Source organism: Macaca fascicularis, chromosome 13 (assembly GCF_037993035.2).
Source record: "Macaca fascicularis isolate 582-1 chromosome 13, T2T-MFA8v1.1".
Classification (NCBI taxonomy): Eukaryota; Metazoa; Chordata; class Mammalia; order Primates; family Cercopithecidae; genus Macaca; species Macaca fascicularis.
Genome location: NC_088387.1, coordinates 758,842 through 784,718, shown reverse-complemented (window position 1 = coordinate 784,718; position 25,877 = coordinate 758,842). Strand labels below are relative to the sequence as shown.

The 25,877-nt window shown below is 45.0% G+C and overlaps 1 protein-coding gene across 3 annotated transcripts in view; it reads left to right on the top strand.

The window, feature by feature from the left end:
• MRPS5 (mitochondrial ribosomal protein S5) overlaps positions 1-14,145 on the top strand; it is a 35,643-nt gene extending 21,498 nt beyond the window's left edge. For all 3 annotated transcript variants that reach the window (XM_005574962.4, XM_015433190.3, XM_015433189.3), the window contains 5 exons: positions 1,549-1,595; positions 2,396-2,453; positions 2,749-2,811; positions 10,764-10,900; positions 13,770-14,145. In XM_005574962.4, the coding sequence (XP_005575019.1) occupies positions 1,549-1,595; positions 2,396-2,453; positions 2,749-2,811; positions 10,764-10,900; positions 13,770-13,994 (530 nt within the window). In that variant the 3' untranslated portion in view covers positions 13,995-14,145. The remainder of the gene's footprint in view (positions 1-1,548; positions 1,596-2,395; positions 2,454-2,748; positions 2,812-10,763; positions 10,901-13,769) is intronic.
• Positions 14,146-25,877: the final 11,732 nt, after the last annotated feature.

Below are 25,877 nucleotides of genomic sequence, written 5' to 3'. Positions count from 1 at the left end.
TTTTCCTTATTGAATGGTATAAGCTCTTCGTAAGTTAAGGACATTAGCTCTTTGTTAGTCAAATATTTTGACTTAGGTTTTAATTTTTTTCTACACAGAAGTTTTAAGCTCTGTGGCAAATTTATCAGTCTTGTATCACTACTGGGTTATAAATATTAGTTACCACTTCGGGTTTGTGTCTTGCTTAGAAAGCCTCATTTGAAGATTATAAATGTCAGTAAGTTTCCCCGTATTTTCCTCTAGGACTCCGTGGTTTAGTTTGTTTTGTTTAAACCAGGAACTGGCATTCGCAGCCTCTTTTGTCCCAGGGCTCAGAGGTCCCATGTGTCTTATGGAGCAGTGTTGTTTTATGTTATTTTCCCATGTATGATTTAAAAACAAAACACGTTGTTCAAAACAAAATACAGTGGCAGCAAATAATGGCAGTGTCTCTGTAATGGCTGGTAAATTGTATTTCCTAGTGAAGTGTTTAGAAACTAAAGTCATTAATTTGGTTTCCTGGTTAATTAAAATCTGGATTCCATTTGAAGTTCCATTGAAATCATGGTTTTACTCTCTAGCAGTGGATGTTTTTTCCCACCCTTTCTGATATTTTTTCCTTCCTGAGACAGGGTCTTGCTGTGTCACCCAGCATGGAGTGCAGTCGCACCATCATGGCTCACTGCAGTCTCAACCTTCTGAGCTCAAGTGATCCCGCGACCTCAGCCTCTTGAGTAGCAAGGATTACAGGCACCTACCACTATGCCTGGCTAATTTTTGTATTTTTGGTAGAGACGGGGTCTCACTATGTTGCCCAGGCTCATTGTGAACTCCTGAGCTCCAGCAATCTGTCCATCGTGGCCTCCCAAAGTGCTGGGGTTATAGGCGTGAACCACCGCACCTGGCCCCTTTCTGATTATTTTAATCTATCTTTAAATGTCCAAAGTGATTTGCCTAATTAATTTAGAATATATTTAGTTTTTTAAAAATTGAGTGTATTTTATCTAGCTATTTTTAAAAGGTGGCGTCTAACCTTGGATTTTATAAATACATCTAAGTTTGTTATTTCCAGGATGCTTCAGAACAGATCTCTGTAACCTCATGCTTTGTTATTGTTAGCTTTTTTGTTCTGGTTTTGTTTTGAGACAGGGTATTGCTCTAGCTGGAGTGCAGTGGCGCAGTCATAGCTCACTGTACCCTCAAACTCCTAAACTCAAGTAATCCTCCCACCTCATCCTCCTGAGTATTTGGGACCACAGTCACGCACCAACATGCCTGGCAAATTTTTTAAATTTTGTTTTTAATAGAGACAAAGCCTTGCTGTGTTGCTCAGGCTGGTCTCAAACTCCTGGGCTCAAGTGATCGTCCCACCTCAGGCTCCTAAACTGCTGAGATTACGGATGTGAGTCATCACACCAGCCTGTTACTGGTTTTATATAGCAAGTCTTTTGTGGGTGGTAGAAAGATGAAGTGCTATGAAATATTGTAGGAGCAGAAACTTGAAATGTGGTGAAAACCACGTGGGCCAAATTTCTGTCTCTTTTCTTATTTTTGCTTTTTTGTTTAAAGGTTTTGCTATTGGGAAAGCCACTGATCGGATGGACGCTTTCAGGAAAGTATGTGCATTTTTTTCCTTTGTCGACACTTAGTAAAAGATTAGTAAGTTATATGCTGGACACGGTGGGAACCACAAAGCAATAATAATTTGTCCCAAAACCTTCCCATGAGGCTTGCTGTCAAGGGTTAATTAGCTCGTAAAAATCAGTTTCAGAAGTACTTATATTCCTTTGCACCATTTTTTTAAATCAGATTTTTAATTGCCTAGCCCAGTTATGAGACAACTGTGAAAGTTTGAACACTGACAGAATGTTTGAAGATACTAAGGAATTGTTAATTTTTTTTTTTTTTTTTTTTTTTTTTTTTTTTTTTGAGATGTTGCCTCACTCTTGTCCAGGCTGGGGTGCAATGATGTGATCTCGGCTCACTGCAACTTCCGCCTCCTGAGTTCAAGCGATTCTCCTGCCTCAAGCTCCCAAGTAGCTGGGATTATAGGTGCCCACCACCAGGCCCGGCTAATTTTTGTATTTTTGGTAGAGATGGGGTTTCTCCATGTTGGTCAGACTGGTCTCGAATTCCTGACCTCGAGTGATTGGCCTGCCTCGGCCTCCCAAAGTGCTGGGATTATAGATGTGAGCCACCACGCCTAGCCAGGAATTATTGTTAATTTTTTTAGGGGTGATACCGATATTGTGGTTAAGAGTTTTAAAAAATAAGTCCTTATATTTTAGAAGTATATACTAACCTTTTTGCATAAGTGAATTTTTAGTAATGAAACATTTTTAAAGGTATTTTTGGAATCCTTGAAAAGATGTGAATTTCAACAATAGATTTAAGAAAAACATTTTCCTTCTTTCAGGCAAAGAACAGAGCACTTTACTGTTTGCATTATATAGAACGATATGAAGACCATACAAGTGAGTGTTAATCTATTTTTTTTTTTAATTTGCAGGATTACATTTGTTAAAGTATGTGTGGTAATACATCTCTATAAGTATCTTTGTGTTTCTCTCTTACTACACTCTTACAAATATATGAAGTGTGAAAACAAATCTAAGAAGGTTACTAAAGTGAATGAAATCAGAGCTTACCATTTATCTTCGGTCAGTATGTGCTGGCTGTTGAGGCTAGTATAAATTGCTTTGCAATATTTGCAAAGGCTTATTAAAGCCACACACTTAATCCTTCTGTGTTTATGTTTTTACCCTCCAGTATTCCATGATATTTCATTAAGATTTAAAAGGACGCGTATCAGGATGAAGAAACAACCCAAAGGTAACTTTAAAACTCTTCCCATTTGTCGATGATAAAGCAGAGAAATTATAACAGGTCTATCCTCTCCTCTATTTTTGTTCATCTTTAGTTGAACTCATCTTGGAAACACCAAAATGTAAAGGCTTATATTAGGTTTAAGAACGATGAGGCTTTTGGAGAAAGAATAGTCAAGGCACACAGGCTCCTGTGAGCACAGGCCTGTTCCAGAAAAAGTTTATGTGGGGAGAGCACATTGGAAACAGGAAATAGCACCTGAGCGAGTGGTAGGGTTTGGAGGAGTGGGAACATGAGTTCCTCACAGGGAATTCATTGATGCATTTAGGTGTTTCTGTTCTGACTTACTCAGGTCCAGGTGTTTACTGCTCATCACATTCTGATTGGATGCCTTCTGTGAGCTGGGTGCTATGCTGGGCACTAGGGATGTGCAGAGATGGCCTTTCCTGTTTTGTGGACAAGCAGGCAGGCAGACCGAGTTCAGGGTCATGGGCTAGGGCAGTCATGCCTAGTGGTCTCTGAGTGTAGGATTCTTGAACCTTCTGATTTGCATTTTACTGATTATATAAAATCAGTAAAAAATAATTTTATATAACTTTTGGTATTTAAATCTCAAAAAGTTTGAGTCAGAAGAGATAAAACATTAAATTTTCATATCGAAGCTTCCAATACAACTTTGCTAGAGCCATGGCTTGGAAATAAATCAGAGGAAAAAACCCTCAAATACAGAATCAGTTGTGTTAATGCACCAGAACTTGCCTTCTGCTTTAAAGCCATAATTAATGATTTAGGTGCTGGATAAAAACCACGTATTTTGTCTTTAGAAAAGGTGTTAAGTGGACTTCAAGGTTTAGATCTGTGCTGTCCCATACAGCGGCCACTAGTCATTAGCCGGCCTGGCTATTGAGCACTTAACATGTGGCTATTGGGATGTGCTCTAATTGTCAAATACACACCAGAATTCAAAGACCTAGTAGAAAACAAGAATATAAAATCTCAAAAAATATTATTGCATTGATTACATTTTAAATGATAATGTTTAGACATGTTGGGTTAATAAAACACATCACTAAATAAACTTTTTTTTAAAAACTTGAAAAAATGTATCTATGAGAACATTTAAAATTACCTATGTGGCTTCTGCTTATGGCTTGGATCATACTTATGTTGGGCAGCACATTTATATCTGAATGATTTTTGAATGACTGCTATAATTTTATTTTAAAAATAATTTCTCTGGCAAGGTCCCCATATGTTTTTGTATTATATTCATGTTTTCTTTTCTTTTTTTTTTTAATACTTTAAGTTCTAGGGTACATGTGCACAACGTGCAGGTTTGTTACATGTGTATCCATGTGCCGTGTTGGTTTGCTGCACCCATTAACTCATCATTTACATTAGGTATATCTCCTAATGTCATCCCTCCCCCTCCCCCCACCCCACAACAGGCCCCAGTGTGAGATGTTCTCCGCCCTGTGTCCAAGTGATCTCATTGTTCAGTTCCCACCTGTGAGTGAGAACATGCGGTGTTTGGTTTTCTGTTCTTGTGATAGTTTGCTCAGAATGATGATTTCCAGCTTCATCCATGTCCCTACAAAGGACATGAACTTATCCGTTTTTATGGCTGCATAGTATTCCATGGTGTATATGTGCCACGTTTTCTGAATCCAGTCTGTCATTGATGGACATTTGGGTTGGTTCCAAGTCTTTGCTATTGTGAATAGTGCCGCAATAAACATACGTGTGCATGTTTAGAGTAGCATGATTTATAATCCTTTGGGTATATACTCTCTAATGGGATGGCTGGGTCAAATGGTATTTCTAGTTCTAGATCCTTGAGGAATCGCCACACTGTCTTCCACAATGGTTGAATTCTCTTTTTTTGTTGTGTCTCTGCCAGGCTTTGGTATCAGGATGATGCTGGCCTCATAAAATTTGTTAGGGAGGATTCCCTCTTTTTGTATTGATTGGAATAGTTTCAGAAGGAATGGTACCAGCTCCTCTTTGTACCTCTGGTAAAATTAGGCTATGAATGTGTCTGGTCCTGGACTTTTTTTGGTTGTTAGACTATTAATTATTACCTCAGTTTCAGAGCCTGTTACTGGTCTATTCAGCAATTCAGCTTCTTCCTGATTTAGTCTTCGGAGGGTGTGTGTGTCCACGAATTTATCCATTTCTTCTTGATTTTCTAGTTTATTTGTGTAGAGGTGTTTATAGTATTCTCTGATGGTAGTTTGTACTTCTGTGGGATTGGTGGTGATTTTTAAATTGTGTCTATTTGATTCTTCTCTCTTCTTTATTAGTCTTGCTAGCGGTCTATCAATTTTGTTGATCTTTTCAAAAAACTAGCTCCTGGATTCATTGATTTTTTTTGAAGGGTTTTTTGTGTCTCTATCTCCTTCATTTCTGCTCTGATCTTAGTTATTTCTTGCCTTCTTCTAGCTTTTGAATGTGTTTGCTCTTGCTTCTCTAGTTCTTTTAATTATGATGTTAGGGTGTTGATTTTAGATCTTTCCTGCTTTCTCTTGTGGGCATTTAATGCTATAAATTTCCCTCTACATACTGCTTTAAATGTGTGCCTTTGTATCTTTGTTCTCATTGGTTTCAAAGAACATCTTTATTTCTGCCTTCATTTCGTTATGTACCCAGTAGTCATTCAGGAGCAGGTTTTTCAGTTTCCATGTGGTTGTGTGGTTTTGAGTGAGTTTCTTAATCCTGAGTTCTAGTTTGATTGCACTGTGGTCTGAGAGACAGTTTGTTATAATTTCTGTTCTTTTACATTTGCTGAGGAGTGCTTTACTTCCAACTGTGTGGTCAGTTTTGGAGTAAGCGCGATGTGGTGCTGAGAAGAATGTATATTCTGTTGATTTGGGGTGGAGAATTCTGTAGATGTCTATTAGGTCTGCTTCCTGGATATCTTTGTTAACCTTCTGTCTCATTGATCTGTCTAATATTGACAGTGGGGTGTTAAAGTCTCCCATTATTATTGTGTGGGAGTCTGAGTCTCTTTGTAGGTCTCTAAGGGCTTGCTTTATGAATCCGGATGCTCCTGTATTGGGTGCATATATATTTAGGATAGTTAGCTCTTCTTGTCGAATTGATCCTTTTACCATTATGTAGTGGCCTTCTTTGTCTCTTTTGATGTTTGTTGGTTTAAAGTCTATTTTATCAGAGACTAGGATTGTAACCCCTGCTTTTTTTTTTTTTTTTTTTTTTTTTTGCTTTCCATTTGCTTGGTAGATCTTCCTCCATCCCTTCATTTTGAACCTATGTGTGTCTCTGCATGTGAGATAGGTCTCCTGGATACAGCAAACTGATGGGTCTTGTCTCTTTATCCAGTTTGCCAGTCTGTGTCTTTTAATTGGAGCATTTAGCCCATTTACATTTAAGGTTAATATTGTTATGTGTGAATTTGATCCTGTCATTATGATGTTAACTGGTTATTTTGCCCGTTAGTTGATGCAGTTTCTTCCTAGCATTGATGGTCTTTACAATTTGGCATGTTTTTGCAGTGGCTGGTACGAGTTGTTCCTTTCCAGGTTTAGTGCTTCCTTCAGGAGCTTTTGTAAGGCAGTCCTGGTGGTGACAAAATCTCTGAGAGATTTGCTTGTGTGTAAAGGATTTTATTTTTCCTTCACTTATGAAGCTTAGTTTGGCTGGATATGAAATTCTGGGTTGAAAAATTCTTTTAAGAATGTTGAATATTGGCCCCCACTCTCTTCTGGCCTGTAGAGTTTCTACTGAGAGATCTGCTGTTAGTCTGATGGGCTTTCCTTTGTGGGTAACCCGACCTTTCTCTCTGGCTGCCCTTAATATTTTTTCCTTCATTTCCACCTTGGTGAATCTGACAGTTATGTCTTGGGGTTGCTTTTCTTGAGGAGTATCTTTGTGGCGTTCTCTGTATTTCCTGAATTTGGATGTTGGCCTGCCTTGCGAGGTAGGGGAAGTTCTCCTAGATAATATCCTGAAGAGTGTTTCCCAGCTTGGTTCCATTCTCCCCATCACTTTCAGGTACACCAATCAAATGTAGATTTGGTCTTTTTATATAGTTCCATATTTCTTGGAGGCTTGTTCGTTTCTTTTTACTCTTTCTTCTCTAAACTTCTCTTCTCGCTTCATTTCATTCATTTGATCTTTAATCACTGATACCCTTTCTTCCACTTGATCGAATCAGCTGCTGAAGCTTGTGGATTTGTCACGTAGTTCTCTTGCCATGGTTTTCAGCTCCATCAGGTCATTTAAAGTCTTCTCTACACTGTTTATTCTAGTTAGCCATTCGTCTAATCTTTTTTCAAGGTTTTTAGCTTCCTGTGATGGAGTTCGAACATCCTCCTTTAGCTCAGAGAAGTTTGTTATTACCGACTTTCTGAAGTCTACTTCTGCCAATTTGTCAAAGTCGTTGTCCGTCCAGCTTTGTTCTGTTGCTGGCGAGGAGCTGGGATCCTTTGGAGGAGAAGAGGCGCTCTGGTTTTTAGAATTTTCAGCTTTTCTGCTCAATTTCTCCCCGTCTTTGTGGTTTTATCTACCTTTGGTCTTTGATGGTGGTGATGGGGTTTTGGTGTGGATGTCCTTTCTGTTTGTTAGTTTTCCTTCTAACAGGGCCCTCAGCTGCAGGTCCGTTGGAGTTTGCTGGAGGTCCACTTCAGACCCTGTTTGCCTGTGTATCACCAGCAGAGGCTGCAGAGCTGCAAATATTGCAGAACAGGAAATATTGCTGCCTGATCCTTCCTCTTGAAACTTCATCTCAGAGGGGCACCCAGCTGTATGAGGTGTCAGTCGGCCCGTACTGGGAGGTGTCTGTCAGGCTACACGGGGGTCAGGGACCCACTTGAGGAGGCAGTCTGTCCATTCTCAGAGCTCAAACACCATGCTGGGAGAACCACTGCTCTCTTCAGAGCTGTCAGACAAGGACGTTTAAGTCTGCAGAAGTTTCTGCTGCCTTTTGTTCAGCTATGCCCTGCACACAGAGGTAGGGTCTATAGAGGCACGTGGGCCTTGTTGAGCTGTAGTGGGCTCCACCCAGTTCGAGCTTCCTGGCCACTTTGTTTACCTGCCCAAGCCTCAGCAATGGCGGACGCCCCTCCCCCAGCCAGGGCTGCCTCATAGCTGGATCTCAGACTGCTGCACTAGCAGTGAGCAAGGCTCCGTGGGCGTGGGACCCGCTGAGCCTGGCACGGGGTGTAATCTCCGGGTGTGCCGTCTGCTACGACTGTTGGAAAAGCACAGTACGTAGGGGGCAGTGTCCCGATTTTCCTGGTACAGTCTGTCACAGCTTTCCTTGGCTAGGAAAGGGAAATCCCCTGACCCCTTGCGCTTCCCAGGTGAGGCAGTACCTCACCCTGCTTCATGGGCTGCACTCACCGTCCAACCAGTCCCAGTGAGATGAACCAGGTGCCTCAGTTGAAAATGCAGAAATCAGCCGTCTTCTGCGTTGATCACGCTGGGAGCGGCAGACTGGAGCTGTTCCTATTCGGCCATCTTGGAACAGAATCCTATTCAAATGACTGCTGTAATTTTAATTTAATTGTGGAAGCTACCTTTTAAAATCTTTCCTGTCTTCTCATCAAAGCTGTGTTTTTCAGGTGTTTGTATTATCTAGACCATTACACATTTCCTAAATACATACACGTTGATAGACATTTTGTACATACATGTTCAAATAGGCATTTCCTAAACCATGTCGCCTATGTGTTACTAGTTCTGTAGGAGATAGAAAAGGTGTTACTCCAAAAAGGATGCCAAATGGCAGAACTGGATTAAGGAAAGGCACCAAAAGTGTTTGTGCATCTTTGTGAATGTTGCAGTCATTAATGCTCTGCCGTGCAATATGAATCTCCCAAGAGAAATGGAGGGTGTGGTGTTCCCAAATTTATTTCACCATGGAACACTTCTGCCTCGGCTATAGAACAGTATTCAGTTCCACACACAGCCCTGCAAAACTTGGCCATATTTATTCAGTGTTTTTTGACACAGTCTCTGCCTGGAAGGTAGTGAAATCATTACCATCGGACTGACCACGACCACGACCACGTGGGTGTTGGTGTGTGTGTCACGCAGTGGCAGTGTTCATTGCAGTGTCTGTGCTGGTCCAGGTGCTGTGTATCACACACCTTCGCGGCACTCACCAGCAGCCCTGCCAAGTAGGTATTTTAAGGGGGGCCGCCTTGTCACGGTTATCCAGCGAGCAGTGACAGGGTAGAGCTGCCTCTCAGCTCCTTCCAGAATCTGCACGATGCCCTTTCCACGTGTACCTCTCTCTGGGTGTGTGTGCACCCGTGCTCATCCAGACATGGATGGCACCTGTTCTGTGTGTGAATAACTCCATCTGGAAGAACAGAGGACCCCATTGTGACCAGTCTTTAGCTCTCCTCTTAAGGTCTTGCGCACTCTGGCGTAATGATGGAGGCCACAGTTCATTGGCACTTTCAAGTAGAAGGAATAGTTCTTGACCATAAAAAGTCAAACTGGAGCCGGGCGCGGTGGCTCACGCCTGTAATCCCAGCACTTTGGGAGGCCGAGGCGGGCGGATCACAAGGTCAGGAGATCGAGACCATCCTGGCTAACACGGTGAAACCCCGTCTCTACTAAAAATGCAAAAAAAATTAGCCGGGCGAGGCGGCGGGCGCCTGTAGTCCCAGCTACTCGGGAGGCTGAGGCAGGAGAATGGCGTGAACCCGGGAGGCGGAGCTTGCAGTGAGCCGAGATCGCGCCACTGCACTCCAGCCTGGGCGACTAAGCGAGACTCTGTCTCAAAAAAAAAAAAAAAAAAAAAAAAAAGTCAAACTGGAAAGCCAGTAATGTCCAATTTCCAGAGGAGATCTTCTGCCTTGGAGCATAAGAGGTGTGTTCTGAGTTTTATGTCTGGCAAATAAGAATGTTGGAGGCCAAACTTGGGCCCTGCAGCTCCCTCACTCCACCTGCATTTGCCAGATGCTGCTGTAGGCTCTGGGGACACCACGGTGAGCAAACAATATCCTGGCCCTTATGGGGGCCATTTTCCATTCAGGGGAATCATTGGATAAACAGGTTTTGTTGAATGCCCTAATCAGTATACTGTGTTAGAGTACAAGGGAGGAAGGCAGAAGGAAGGATGCCATCTTGACTAGCATGGTCACCGAAGGCCTGTCTGAGGAGGAGCAATTTGAATGGGACTTTGAAGAAGAGAAGGAGCCAAGGGGGCAGAGCTGGGAGGACATTCCAGGCAGAGGAAATCCCAAGTGCAGTCCTTAAGGTGAGGAAGCCAGCAGGAGGTGTCCCGTCTCTAGATGAGGTCAGGGAGGTGGGCAGGACTCTCAGGCACAGAAGGCTCTGAATAGGCCATGGCATTCTTTATTTCAATCTCAAGAACAGTGGGAAGGAGGGATCTTTAAATGGGGAACAACGTGTTTGGTTTGTGTTTTTAAAGCTCTCTGGAGAAGGGATTACAGGCAGAAAAGGGTAGGGCAAGTGGCTGGAGGGGAGACCCCCCCCGCCAAGAGTTAGAGGCCAGCAAGGAGGGGAGGACAGGCCAATAGCCAGGAGGAAAGCCAGGAGAGGATGTGTTACCAACACGAAAAGAAGAGGTTCTCCGGGAGGAGGAAGTGGACCAGTCTGCTCAGGGTAACGTAACTATCAAGGAGGGTGAGAAGAGGTGTGTCCCTCCGTCCTTAGTTAACGTGAGTCTGGAGTGTCAGGAGTCTCCATGCATGTTTGTTAATCTCAGTAACAATCCTGTTTCTTTGCCCTGGATACGTGTTCAGGATATTTGTAGGTGTCATCTTTTTAATCCTTGTAGTATCCTGTTGAAGTGTCATCTTGGAAGTTAAGTAAGTTGTCAAGGGTCAACTCACCAGGAAGTGGTGATACCAGAATGTGAACCAGTTTCCCGAAGCCCAGAGTGAAGCCATGCGCAAGTCAGCAGGGCGACTCCTCCCGCTGCAGGCGAGTGGGCTGTGTTTCACCCAGTTCTCCTTTTCTAGGTTATGGCCTCCGCTGCCACAGAGCCATCATCACCATCTGCCGGCTCATTGGCATCAAAGACATGTACGCCAAGGTCTCTGGGTCTGTTAATATGATCAACCTCACCCGGGGCCTCTTCTATGGGCTCTCCAGACAGGTAACCCTTCCCCGGGGTCTGAAACAGAAGTTCTAGTTTGTTTATCAGTTGTGTGTGTTGGGGCTGCGATGCCCTGGGGCCTCCTGGCGATGCTTTCCTGGGACCACCTGAGGAGTTGGGCATTCTTTGCTGTCTGTGACTACATCAGTTTAGTTAAATCCACTGACAAGTTCATGAAAATTACCTTATAAAAAGTATTTCAAGGGTTTTTCTAAGTAGCATTTTTTAAAGCCAATAATTACAGTCTACATGTTATTAGGAAAATCACACATGCTTGTTCTAAAGCTCCAACAGTATGGAAAAGTAAAATCAAAAGAGAAAGTCTATTTCCTAATTTAGTCCTTTCAGTTGGGGCTAGGGTGAAGCACCCAGGGCACCTCTGCACTCAGGGCAGGCACGGTGAGTTCCCTGTGACTTGTGTAGGTGGTTCGGACTGACGCCTGGGTTGGTAGGGAACTCTGAACGTTAACATGCCAGGTTACCTGTGTAGGGGTTCGGACTGAGGGTTCGGACTGACGCCTGGGTTGGTGGGACTCTGAACATTAACATGCCAGGTTACTTTTCCTCATTGGTGGGAGCCCTGGGCCCGGCTCCCAGTCACCCACCGTGGAGGGCAGGGCTGTGGCTGCACCGGCCCCCCGTTCTTGGGCGGCCGCCCTACCTGCCCCGCAGGGGTGGCCTGTCTCTTGAAAGGATGGGTAGACCTCAGCATGGTGGATGAGCAGAAAAGACAACCAGGTTCAGTAGGCTCCATTTGCTGACCCTGTTAGCTGAGGACTCTGGCAGACTTCCTGACACTTCAGGAGTACAGTAGTGGGCTTTAGTTAGAGTGATCCATGGAGAAATTTTACATGTCTCTGTTTAAAATAGGAAAATTAAAAGAAAAGGAAGGCTTTGGGTAAAAGCCTTCTGTTTTCCGAACAGCTTTTGTGTGTAGGTACTGTCTAAACACCCTTCAGAGCACTTCTAAACAGAAACATTAGAGGTTTAATTAAGGTGTTGGTTTTAGATAGGTGTTATTTATGATCCAGTAGACTTGTTCTGTTTTTGTTTTTTTGTTTGTTTGTTTGTTTTTGTTTTTTGAGACGGAGTCTCACTCTGTCACCAAGTTTTAGAGTGCAGTGGCTCCATCTCAGCTCACTGCAATGTCCGCCTCCTGGGTTCAGGCAATTCTCCTGCCTCAGCCTCCTGAGTAGCTGGGACTACAGGCACGTGCCACCATGCCCGGCTGATTTTTATATTTTTAATAGAGACGGGGTTTCACCATGTTGGTCAGGCTGGTCTTGAACTCCTGACCTCATGATCCACCTGCCTTGGCCTCCCAAAGTGCTGGGGTTACAGGCATGAGCCACCACGCCTGGCCTAGGCTTGTTCTTTTATGTGATACTTTTGTTTTCTGTTAGTCTTTTTTTTTTTTTTTTTTTTTTTTGAGACAGAGTCTCGCTCTGTCGCCCGGGCTGGAGTGCAGTGGCCGGATCTCAGCTCACTGCAAGCTCCGCCTCCCGGGTTCACGCCATTCTCCTGCCTCAGCCTCCCGAGTAGCTGGGACTACAGGCGCCCACCACCGCGCCCGGCTAATTTTTTGTATTTTTTAGTAGAGACGGGGTTTCACCGTGTTAACCAGGATGGTCTCGATCTCCTGACCTCGTGATCCGCCCGTCTCGGCCTCCCAAAGTGCTGGGATTACAGGCTTGAGCCACCGCGCCCGGCCTTCTGTTAGTCTTTTAAACCTTCTGATGTAGTTACCATATATCATCTCTCCTAAAATGCCATCAGCTATAAAAGGTTGCATTATTTAATATGTCACTCAAAAAGGAAAAGATGCCACCAATTTAGCTGATGTGCTTTGATTGAAAGACACACCAATATAAGTTATTTTATTTTGTTTGTGGAATGGCTCATCTCTTTTCTAATTTCAAACGTACATAGAATAGTGCAAGGCAGCCATAAGGCCCGGGATCACAGGATTGACATAGCAGGTATGTCACTGTACCATGAATAACGTCTATTGAACTGATCTGCCGGCTTCCAGAACTCTGTGGTTTCCCTCTGCAGTGGATCTCCATGGCCGTCACCCAGCTCGTGACCAGTCTTGCTTCTTAGTACCACCCCCCGTTATTTTGAACCAAATCTCAGACATTTTATTTCACCCCTAAATATTTTAGTATGTATCTTCGAAAAGATAAGGATTTTAAAAATCCTGTAATACTATTACCATACCTAAAAAATTAACAGTAACTTGTATCATCAAACAGCCAATCAGTGTTCATACAAACGAACAAATTCCATTTGTTAGATTAAAAAAATTTTTTTTTACACAATATGTTTGAATCAGCTTGCAGAACAGGTTAATGTATGTTTTTGCTATGCCTTTTAAATAGGTTCCCCTCGTCTCCCGCCCCCCCCCCCCCCCACCCTGCCCCCTTAGGATTTTTTGTTGAGGAAACCAGGTTGTTTGTTTTGTGGTGCTTCCTGGCCTGTTGCTGACTAAAATACCTGTAGGGTCCTTCATGTCTTATCTCCCCTATATTTACTGTAAATTGGTAGTTAGATCTAGGGGGTTGGTGAGATTCAAGTGCAGTGTTTGGCACAGCATGGTGCATAATCAGGAGGGTTTAGAAGGCAAGAGACCAGAGGCCAAGGCCCTTCCTCTGTCCCAGTTTGGGGTGGGCAGATGCGGCAGGTGAGGCTGAAATGGCTCCACCCATGACAGGTTATTAGAGTTTAGCCACAAAACACATTACCCCAAATCCACTGACATGGCCTTCGAATTCCCCCAGGCTGTACTCTTCTGGCCTGTGGAAGTTCCTGCTCTTTATGTTGCAAATGTACTTCAGACCTAATCTGTTGTGAATCTGGTCTTGCCTAGGAAACCCATCAGCAGCTGGCTGATAAGAAGGGTCTCCATGTTGTAGAAATCCGGGAGGAGTGTGGCCCTCTGCCCATTGTGGTGGCCTCCCCCCGGGGGGCCCTGAGGAAGGATCCGGAGCCAGAAGAGGATGTTCCAGACATCAAACTGGACTGGCAAGACGTGAAGGCCGCGCAGGGGATGAAGCGCTCCGTGTGGGCTAATTTGAAGAGAGCCGCCACGTAAGCTCTCTGGCCTTGTGCAGCCAGTTCCTGTACCTCGGAGAGACCAGGAGAGACTCAGCCCCTCACAGCTTGGGGCGTGGCCTTGGTTTTTGTTTGTTTTGAGGAAAGTTTAATCTGTAAACTCTTCAGAAATAAATAATTAACAGCTTTCATTTATTGAGCACATGTTATATGCCAATGTGATAGAACCTTTACATACATATCTCAGTTCAAGACTACTTTAAATATTCATCCAAAGTAACAAAAGTAAATGAATTAGGGAGACGGGGCTAACAATTTGACCCGATTGGTAATAATGTACACAGTGGTAATCGCTATAGCAATTATAGCTGATATATATGAACTCATTCATCCAAAGTGAACGTGATTAACTTCATTTGACAGAGCAGTTAAGTAACTTGACTACCTTGAGGAACTGCCAAACTTTTCTACAGTGGAAATGGAAGTTGTTGGCTACATTGGGAATGTTAAGTGGCGATTAATTGTACACCGTTGTATTTCCCTGAGGGCTAATGATGTTGAGCATCTTTTCATGTGCTGATTGGCCATTTGTATATGTTTTTTGGAGAAATGTCTATTCAGGGCCTTCACCCATTTAAAAAGTTATTTTTTATTATTATTGAGTTCCTTATAGTTTCTAGATATAAGCCCCTATCAGATGCATGCTTCACAAAAGTTTTTACCCATTCTGTGGAACGTTTTATTTTTATTTCTTTGCTTACTCTTTCTGCCCCACCCACATCCTCTTTCTGGGACACTGATGACACAAATGTTCAATCTTTTATTATTGTCCGTGAGTCCCTGAGGCTCTGTTTATTTTTTTCTGGTCTGTTTTCTCTCTGTTGCTCAGTTTAGATAATTTCTATTGTTTTATCTTCAGAATAACTGGTTATTTTCTCTTTCCTTTCCATTCTGCTCTTGAACCATCCATGCAGTACTTTAACTTTGGCTATCATTGTATATTTCAGTTAAAATTCCCATTTGATTTCTTTTTTATACCTACTGTTTCTTTGCTGAGACTTTCTATTTGCTGAGACTTTTTTTTTTTTAATGGCTTCAAGAGTGTTTATAACTGCTCACTGAAGCATTTTTATGGTGGCTGCTTTAAAATCCTTGTCATCAGGTGGGTGTGGTGTCTCACGCCTGTAACCCCAGCACTTTGTGAGGCTGAGGCAGGAGAATTGCTTCAGCCCAGGAGTTTGAGATCAGCCTGGGCCACAAAGTGAGACCTCATCTCTACAAAAAATAAAAGTAAATGTGAAAGTTAGACACACATAGTGGTGTGCGCCTGTAGTCCCAGCTCCATAGGAGGCTCAAGTGGGAGGATCGTTTGATCGCAGGAGGTTGAGGCTGCAGTGAGCCTTGTTCATGCCACTCCAGCCTGGGCAGCAGAGTGAGACCTTGTCTCCAAAAACAAAAAATTCTTGTCATAAAGTTTCAACATCTGTGTCATCTTAGTGTTGACATCTCTTGAGGTTTTTTCTCATTCAAGTTTACAATGTCCTGGTTCTTGTTATGATGAGTGACTTTGGCTGTACTGGACATCGTCACTGTTACGTTATGAAGCTCTGACACTTATTTAAATCTGTCAGCATGCTTCCTCTGACGGTGCTGGTGTGGGATGGGGCCCTGGCTCCTTACTGCCTGGTGAGGATGGAGATCCAGGTTTCCTACTGCCGCTGTCCTCGGGACCTCTGCTGATGCCTTTTTGCTGGAAGTAGGAGGAGCGCCCTGATGACATGGGATAGGGAGAAGTCCATGTTAGGCTGGATGGTGAAAGTTTTCAGCCTGTGACATTATCTGGTGAGGGTGAGGTCCCTTTTTTTTCCTGTGGCATTTTGCTAGAGTAAGGTAGTTATTTCCTGAAAGTTACCTGTCTTGTTAGTTTACCTTCTTTCCTTAAATACCTAACAAATATCAAGACAATGAACTTTAAGCAATAAAGGACAATGATCCTTTGGAGAGGGGAAACAAAATTACTCGTCCTTACTATCTGCAGAAAGTCTGTGGCTCTAGGAAGCGTTACCCCATCAGGACCTGGCGGTCTCCTGGAGTTGAGGTGCAGTTGGGCAGCCAAAATGGCTAGAGTTCACGGGGAGAATGCCTTGGAGGAGAGAGTTGCACAGCAGAACTAAGATCTGCAGAGTTTCCATTAAATATTTAGTTACACACTAACAGTGCATGCCTGTGAGGAAACTCATCCAAAAGAATTAGAAGGAACAGTGTTTGGAGCAGAATATAGTGTCAGCAGCCACGGTGGAAAACCTTGTAATCTAGGTGGCATTGGAAGAGAACTAAGATGCCCTACGAGTAGAAAAATTAACTATATATAAAAACTACCCCTGGTCCCAACTCAGAAAGCTTAAAAACAAGACCAAACTGGAACACAGCTGTTTCCAAGTAACTTCATTGTGTTCCAGAACAAAGCTGAAGAATATAGGAATACCAAAAATATACCCAATAAAGTAAAATATACAATACTCGGCATCGAATAAATCACTAGGCAGCCAGGCGTGGTGGCTCACGCCTGTAATCCCAGCACTTTGGGAGGCTGAGGCGGGCGGACCAGCTGAGGTCGGGAGTTTGAGACCAGCCTGACCCACATGGAGAAACCCTGTCTCCACTAAAAATACAAAATAATTAGCCAGGCGTGGTGGCACATGCCTGTAATTCCAGCTACTTGGGAGGCCAAAGGCGGGAGAATCGCTTGAATCAGGGAGGTGGAGGTTGTGGTGAGCCAAGATCATGCCATTGCACTCCAGCCTGAGCAACAACAGTGAAACTCTGTCTCAAAAAAAAAAAAAAAAAAAAAAAAAATCACTAGGTATGCAAAGAAACAAGAACGTAAGCTCATAATGAAGGGAAAAATCAGTCCATCAAAACTCACCCAGGAATGGCACAATCAGTAGACAAGGACATTAAAGCAGGTATTATGACTGTGTTCCATATGTTCAAAAAGCTAGAGAGAGAAACATACTAAGTAGAGGCGTGGAAGATACAAAACACCAAGTTGAACCTCTAGTGATGAAAACTGCAATATCTGATGAAAAACACTGAATGGGGCTGACAGCAGATTGGACATCTTAGAAAAAGATATGAAAGAATTTGAAGACAGCAACTTAAACAGGAAAACGACTGAAGAAGAGTTGGTAGGAGAAATTGGGCATTAGAGAACTATGGGACAACTTCGGGAGACAAATGTGTGTGTAATTGGAGTCCCTGGAGAAGGGAGGTATAAAAAGATTTTTGAAGAACTATGGCTGGGCACAGTGGCTCACGCCTGTAACCCCAGCACTTTGGGAGGCCGAGGCGGCTGAATCACGAGGTCATATGTTCGCGACCAGCCTGGCCAACGTGGTGAAACTCCATCTCTACTAAAAATACAAAAATTAGCCAGCCATGGTGGCAGGCACCTGTAACCCCAGCTACTGCAGAGGCTGAGGCAGGAGAATCACTTGAACCCAGGAGACGGAGGTTGTAGTGAGCCGAGACCACGCCGCTGCACTCCAGCCTGGGCAACAGAGCGAGACTCCGTCTCAAAAAAAATTTTTTTTTTTCGAAGAAATAATAGCTGAGTTGATGGCAACTACTGAGACCCAATGAATACAATAACTGTATCAATCAAATTTCAACTAGCAATAAGGAGGAAATTTTAGAAGTGAGGAAGGGAGAGAAGATTAGGTACAGAGGAACAAAGGTAAAGATGACAGCAGCTTGCTTGTAGGAAACAACGAAAGGTACGAGACAGGGAAACACAGCTTTAAAGTATGAAAAGAGACATTACCAACCTGGAATTCTTTACCTAATGAAAATTTCTTTCAAAAATGAAGGACAAATGGAGGGTTTTCCAGACATAAAATCTGAAAGAATCAGCAGCCCTGCGTTACAAGAGTTGTTAAAGGAGGTTCTTCATGCAGAAGAAAGATAGTAACATCCCTTCTATGCAGATAAATGAACACTAGAAATGATGACTAGGTTATTATATGCATAAAATATTTCATATATCCTTTTATTTAGGTATCTTTAACACCTAATTGACCACTTAAAGCAAAAATAATCATGTATTGTGGTTTCCAACGTGCAGATGTGAAATCTATGGTAATAGCCCAAAGGCAGAGGGAAGAAATGGAAATACATAGTCATGCGGTTCTTACATATTGGAAGTCGTGTAGTATCATATGAAGGTAGATTGGTTTAAGTTAAAGATGTGCACTAAAAATTTGCCCTAAAGGAATCACTGAAGTAACACAGTTACAGCTATTAAGCCAACAAAGAGGATACAAAAGCAATCTTAAAACATTTTTATGAAGAAGTTTTAAGATTGTATTCTAAAAGAAGGCAGGAAAAGAGGAACAAGGAACTGGTGAAATAAATAGAAAAGATGCAAGATAGTAGATTTAAACCCAGCCATGTCATAATCACCTAAAGTGTAGATGGTCTAAATGTGTCCATTGTAACCAGTCGGTTGATGGTGGTGTTGCTTTCACCTGTGTCCTTACTGATGTTCCTCCTGCTAGATCTGTTTCTGAGAGGGGGTGTTGATGTCTCTAACCTGTAATACTGGATCCCTCTATTTCTCCTTGCAGTTCTATCAGTTTTTGCCTCACGTATTTTTTGACGCTCTGTTGTTCATTAAAGATTGTAATCCAACCTAGGCAACATGGTGAGACCTCATCTCTACAAAAAATTACAAAATTAGCCAGGCATGGTGGTGCGTGCCTGTAGTCTCAGCTACAGGGAAGCTTAGGCAGGAGGACTGTTTGAGCCTGGGAAGTTGAGGCTGTAATGAGCCATGTTTATACCCCTCAAAACAAGGATATGTCTTCTAGGAAAATCGACCCCTTATCATCATGTCGTCTTCCCATATGCTTGCTGATTTTCCTTGCTCTGAAGTCAGCTCTGTCTGAAATTAATATAGCTACTTTCTTTTGATTCGTGTTAGCATGATATGTCTTTCTCCATTCCGTTACTTTTAATCTACATGCATTTTTATATTTAAAGTGGGTTTATTGTAGACAGTATATACTTGATTCTTGATTTTTGATCAAGAATCAAAATATCCCTTCTGACAATCTGTCTTTCCATCTGTGTATTTAGGACTTTGACATTTACAGTAATTCTTGGTAGAATTGAATTACTGTCTGCCATAACATTATTGTTCTTTGCTGCCCTCGCTCTTTGTTCCTATTTTTGTTTCCCACTTTTCCTGCCTTTTGATTCCATATTCTCTCCTTTCTTGGCATACACCCTTTTTTTTTTTTTTTTTTTAAACTTTCCTTAGTGTTTACCCTAGATCTTGCAGTACACATTTGCAACTAATCCAAGGCCAATTTCAAATAACAGTATATTGCTTCTTGGGTAGTGCGAGTACCTTGCATTAATAAACTATTCCTAATTCCTCCCTCTTGTCCGTTGCTGTCATTCATTTTACTTATATAAACTATACTCATCAAGTACATTGTTGCTATTACCGTTTTGAACAAACTGTTATCCGTTAGATCAACCAAGAAAAATGAAAAGTTTTTATTTTCCTTTCACCTGTTCCTCCTTTGATGCTCTTCCTTTGTGTAGAACCAGTTTCTGACTTATGTCATTATCTTCTCTCTAAAGAACTTTTAACATTTCTCACAAGGCATCAAATTCCCTGTTGTCTGAGAAAATCTTTATTCTCCTGTGCTTTTGAAGGATAATTTCACAGGATACAGAATTCTAGGTAGTGGGGTGATTTTTTCTCTCTTACCACTTTAAATATTTCACTCCACTCTTGCTTGCGTGGTTTTGGGGAGAAGTTGGATGTAATTCTATTTTTACTCTCTATAGGTAGGATGTTTTTTCCTCTAGTTTTCAATATGTTTTAAAAACTATTTCTTTATGTGAAATATTGCACATTCATGATACTCTCTAGTCAGAAGTTCTTTGAAACAATGCTGTCGCCTTGGCCATTCAAAGAATGGAGTCATCTGACTCATGCGTTGTGCAAATGGCCTTGCAGGTAGCATAGGTTTTGTTTTTGTTTTTGTGTTTTTGAGATGGAGTCTTGCTCTGTTGCCGAGACTGGAGTGGAGTGCAGTGGCACGATCTTGGCTCACTGCAACCTCCACCTCCTTGGGTTCTCGTGCCTCAGCCTCCCCAGTAGCTAGGATTACAGGCGTGCACCACCATGCCTGGCTAATTTTTGTATTTTTAGTACAGACGGGGTTTCACCATGTTGGCCAGGCTGGTCTTGAACTCCTGACAAGTGATCTGCCCACCTTGGTCTCCCAAAGTGCTGGGATTACAGGTGTGAGCCACCACACCTGGCCAATAAAAAAAAGGACTATTGATGTGCAATACAGATGGGTCTCAAAATGCATTGAGTGTAAGAAGTAAGACCAAAAAGTGAGCACATGCTGTATGATTTCATTTCTATAAAATTCTAGGAAGTGCAAACTAGTCTACAATAACAGAAAGTGGATCAGCAGTTGCCTGGGGCTGGGTGGGGGTAAGATGGGTGTGAGGGAGGGATTACAAAGGGGCATGAAGCAACTTTTACGGGTGACAGATATGTTCAACAAATTGGTTGTGGTGATGGTTTCACAGTGTATGTATATATCAAAACTTACCCAAGAGTATACTTTTTTTTTTTTTGAGACAGAGTCTTGCTCTGTTGCCCAGGCTGGAGCGCAGTGGCATGATCTTGGCTCACTGCAAGCTCCGCCTCCCGGGTTCCCGCCATTCTCCTGCCTCAGTCTCTCGAGTAGCTGGGACTATAGGCGCCACCACCATGCCTGCCTAATTTTTTGTATTTTTAGTAGAGACAGGGTTTCACCGTGTCCACCAGGATGGTCTCGATCTCCTGACCTCCTGATCCTCCCGCCTTAGCCTCCCAAAGTGCTGGGATTACAGGCTGAGCCTCCGCGCCCGGCCAAGAGTACACTCTTTAGTGTGCAGTTTATGCTAAACATCTTTACAACCACCAGGGGGTAGGAAGAGCTTCCCAAATATATTAGTCCCTGTTTACTGAATGCGCAATGTAGACACTGATGATTCTAGTAGAAACCTCTCTCTCCTTTCAGTGAAATAGTTTGCAGTTAGACATGCTTGTGTCCGGGCCAGGTGCGGTGGCTCACACCTGTAATCCCAGCCCTTTGGGAGGCTGAGGCAGGCAGATCACGAGGTCAGGAGATCCAGACCATCCTGGCCAACGTGATGAAACCCCGTCTCTACCAAAAATACAAAAACTAGCTGGGCGTGGTGGCACATGCCTGTAATCCCAGCTTCTCGGGAGACTGAGGCAGGAGAATCGCTTGAACCAGGGAGTCGGAGGTTGCGGTGAGCCAAGATTGCACCATTGCACTCCAGCCTGGGCGACAGAGCAAGACTCCATCTCAAAAAAAAAAAAAAAAAAAAGCAAAAGAAAGAAAAGAAAAATGCTTGTGTTCTACAGAGATAATCACTTCTGTTTGAAATGCTAGATGTGGGATCTTCAAGGGGTGTGAGTACCCGCTAGCAACATGATTAAAGTTAAGCTTCCAGATTTGCATGACAAAGACTACCTTGAAAGAATCGCATTTGCTTCTCTTCCTCTCCTGAGCGGTTTTCAAACACCTTTCAGCTGCGGATCATGCATTCGCACTGCAGTTTATCACTAGCCTAAAGTGTAAGTCAGGGTCAGGGTTGTGGGGCAAAGGCAGGACGCACACCGGATCTGGGGACTGCCCCTTGAAAATTCATCAACTTGCTGTGTGACGTCAGTCGTGTTGCTTAAGTCTTCGGTCCGACCCCAGCACCCTCCACCACCATCTTAGCTTTCTGAAAGTAATGAGCTCTCCACCGCGTGAGCGTTATGTAAGATCCACACCGTCGGCCAGCGTAGCACGGGTGGAGAGGAAAGCATCATGCTGGGTGTCATCGGTGGCTGATGGGCTGCAGGGGACAAACAGCAGCTCAGGGAGTGGAGCCTTCTGAGCTCCTCCTAGACCTGAGGCGTGTGAGTTGGAGCCATCCTCTCAACAGCCCAGTGCCGCTACTTCTAAAAGGCTCTTTTTTTTTTTTTTTTTTTTTAAATTTTTGGTTTTTTTAGGGACAGAGTCTCGCTCTGTTGCCCAGGCTGGAGTGTAGTGGTGTAAACAGCTCACTGCAGCCTCAACTTCCTGGGATAAAGCGATCCTGTACTTCAGCCTCCCAGGTAACTGGCCACAGGCACATGCCACCACACCCAGTAATTTTTTTTTCTTTTTGTAGAGACAGCATCTCGCTTTCTTGCCTAGGCTGGTCTTGAACTCCTGTGCTGAAGCAATCTTCCCGCCTCAGCCTCCCGAACTGCTGGGATTACAGGTGTGAGTGACTGTGCCCAGCCAGAGGCTCATTTATTTTTAGAAAGAGGCCAGCAAATGAGAACCGAGCTGTAGGTGCAGGCAGAAGCAATGAGTGTCTACGCTGCACAGCACTGTCACTGGCTGCCACAGCTCTACAGCCTGCGACAGGCAGAAGCACCTCAGCCTTTTTCTTAGCACTCAAATCAGTGATTCTGGACCCTCAGAGATTTGCTCATTACTTTGATGTTGGTTGATCTCCTCATGCTTACCTAGAATATTGTTTGGTGAGTATTAGTGTCCTGTTTAGGTGTTTTTTTTCCAATGTGCTGACATTTATTGAACACTTGACCTGTGCTTGACAGTGTTGTAATCCACTTACATATTTAAATTAATAACCTTGAGCACTTAGATCCCCAAATTAAAAAACTTGCTCAACACATAGCTGGTAAGAGGTGAGGCCAGGGTTGACACCCAGGCAGGCAGGCCCAGTGCCCAGCTCCTAAGACCAGGCTGCCCCAGTGAGGCTGGACAAGTTCCCTTACCTGGAAATAGCTCAGAGAGTGGAGGAGAAGCAAGGGTTTCAAAGGCCTTTGAAGGAAAGCTCAAGGAGCACTGAGGAGTGAAAGGATTTTTGCGTAGGGTCATGAGGGACAGTAGGAGGTGTGTGAGTGCGTGTGCGTGCACACACTGGGTAGAGGGTGAAGGGACTGTGGCGTGGTGGAGCTTGGCTAGTTCAGAGCTGAAGCTGGATTGTGTGTGGGAGCCACGTGAGTCCCGAGCCCTCTGTCCTGAGCGGTGCACACAATTCAGCGATAACCAGGTCCGTGCGTGTTTTGTCTTTCCACAGTGTCTGACTCTGATTGATGTTATTTCAATCACAGGGGCCATGAGTGCCATGGAGTTCCTCAGGGGGCAGTTCTCCTTAGTACTTCCTGTTCACTTCCCCAGTCAGAGCACACATGCTCCAGCCACTCCACCAGCCAGTCAGCATTACAAGCCATGCAGAGTCATATACTTAATCAATATATAGATGTTATAGATTAAACATTCCACAACACGCAGTAACATTTAACATGAAGAGAAGGGCGGTAGGAAAAAGGTTAACAAACCAGTCCAAGGAGAGTAACAGAGAAAAAGAAATCTCTCGGTGTGGGCTGGTGCAACCTTCAGTACTTGTAGGAAGCGTCTTTGATGTGGGCAGATGTCAGGTGCTGATCACCAGTGGCTGTAAGACTGGGTCTGTTCAGACGGCCATTTGCGGCTGCTGAAGTCCTGCTCTTATGGCCACGGTGTCCTCTGATGAGGACTGAGTGGAGGAGCGTGCTTGGTTATGCCCTTGTCCGGCTGGATGCAGTCTTTATTGACCAGGCAAATATCTGGTCCCTGTTAGCACAGTGTCCTACGGTGTGTAAGATGCAGTCTTTTTCTAAGGCGGAGTTGGTTATGTCAAGGGTGCTGTATACACCGGGAGACATAGTGGTTGCGGAGGCTCGTGGGGAGGGGGAAGGGAGAGGACCCCGGCAGCTGCACAGGCCCCGTAGGGTGTGTGGGACGCCCCGCCGTAGTCCTGGGGCTCTGCGATCCCCACAGCTCTGCCCAGCGGGCTGCTGAACCTTGGTGGGGTCCCTGCAGGTGGGGGGCGCCCCGCCAGGGTAGTGGCCGGAGAACCCCTCCGTTCCGCCAGGCGCTGTGGGAGGAGCGGGCGGGGTGCGCGGGCGTTTGGGACGCTGGTGGCGCCTGCTGGGACCTGGGAGCGTCCCCTGACCCCCCCTCGGGCTGCGGCGCGCTCGGCCGCCGGAGGGAGCCTTCGTTCCCGGTCCCCGGCGGTCCCACCTCTTAGCTGCTGCTGGTTCGAGGAGGGGTCTGCGCGGGTCCAGACGCCCCCGCCTGAACAAGGCGCCTTCTGGAGGGCGCGAGTCAGCAAGCCCCGCTCGGTGTTTGCTCCGCGAACGCCCCTTGCTGGCCCGAACTGGGCTGGGCGCTGGCGTTTCCCGAGAGGGCCGGGGCGCCAGTCCCGCCGGGGGAGCTGCACCCGGGGAGCTGCACCCGGAGAGCTGCACCCGGGAGGCGCCAGTCCCGTCAGGGGAGCTGCACCCGGGAGGCGCCCCCTGCCAGGGGTGACCTCGGGGGCAGGGCCGGCCTGAGGGTGGCGGGGGAGGGAGGGCGGTGCTGCTGGCGGGGGCGCTCAGCACTCAGCACTGATTGTGGGTTTTTTGTTATTGTTTTTGATTTTTGAGGCGGTTTTCCGCTCTTGACCCCCAGGCTGGAGTGCAAGGGCGCAGTCTCGGCTCACCGCAACCTCCGCCTCCTGGATTCAAGCGATCCTCCTGCCTCAGCCTCCCGAGTAGCTGGGATTACCGGGGCCTGCCACCACGCCCGGCCCATTTTTGTATTTTTAGTAGAGACGGGGTTTCACCATGTTGGCCAGGCTAGTCTCGAACTCCTGACCTCAGGTGATCCACCGGCCTCAGTCTCCCACCAAAGTGCTGGGATTACAGGAGTGAGCCACCGCTCCCGGCCGATTGTGGTTTTAAAAACAACCTGAAGTGGAAAAAAACCCACGAGCTTCACTTTCAAGCATAGAGTAGGATGCAGGGATTGGGTGGCATTGGAAAGCTTCAGAAAGTTCCTTCTTGGATGCATGGTGCAATGAGACCCCCCACAGACTAAGGGTCAGGAAGAGAAAACAATTTACTATTCAGATGATGAGATAGGGGTCCAGCCTCTGCAGTGTAGTCAGTGAATGAATAATAAAAAGGGGGTTGTGTGGCCTGGGGCTGCTCTTGCTTCCTCTGGGTCCTCAGTTTCCCCATCTGTAAAACTAAGGGACAGACCAGACTGCATGATCCTTAACTGGGGCTGAGGCTACAGCCTTAGGCTTCCCGGGTGCGGATCTTGATATTCCCTGGGCACAGCGCCTGAGCACAGATTCCTCTGTGGGGCGATGGACTCACCTCCCTGGGAACCATGCTGCCATGCCATAAGTATCTGCCCAAGCAAGCAGCTCTGAGCCCTCACCTGAAGGTTCATCTTTGGCAATGGGATTCCTTGGAAAGAAAGCTGCCCCTTAACCCCGGGGGCTGCCATGGGGTGCCCACATAGCAGGGCTGCTATATTTTTTTCTTATCCCTGGAGAGCAGCTCAATTCATGTCCAGTAAACACAAACCTCAGGCCCTTTCTTGATAAACGCTGCAGATACAACTGAAAAACTGGCTCAGATCTTCATCTTACAAGTGCAGCTGCTGCTTCAGACATGGTGCTGCCCCCAGGCCTATGGGGATTCAACTCATAGACTCATGTGAGCACACATGTAACCCATGGCACCCTCAAGGTCTGGGACAGCAGGCCAGAGTGGCTCTCTCTGCCTCCTAAGGCTGGCCCTGGAGAAGTCGCTTGGGGCAGATGTCGGGGGCGGGGGGGGGAAGGTCACCAAAGGGAGGGGGATTCACCACCAGCATGACCAAGATCATTCCTAGAAGGTAAGGAACAACCTACTGCCAGGCTTTCTGTGGCTTTCAGGAAGCCCTTGGATGCCTGTCCGTTAAAAGAGGAGTCATTCAAGCCCTTCACGAATGCGGGTGCCACA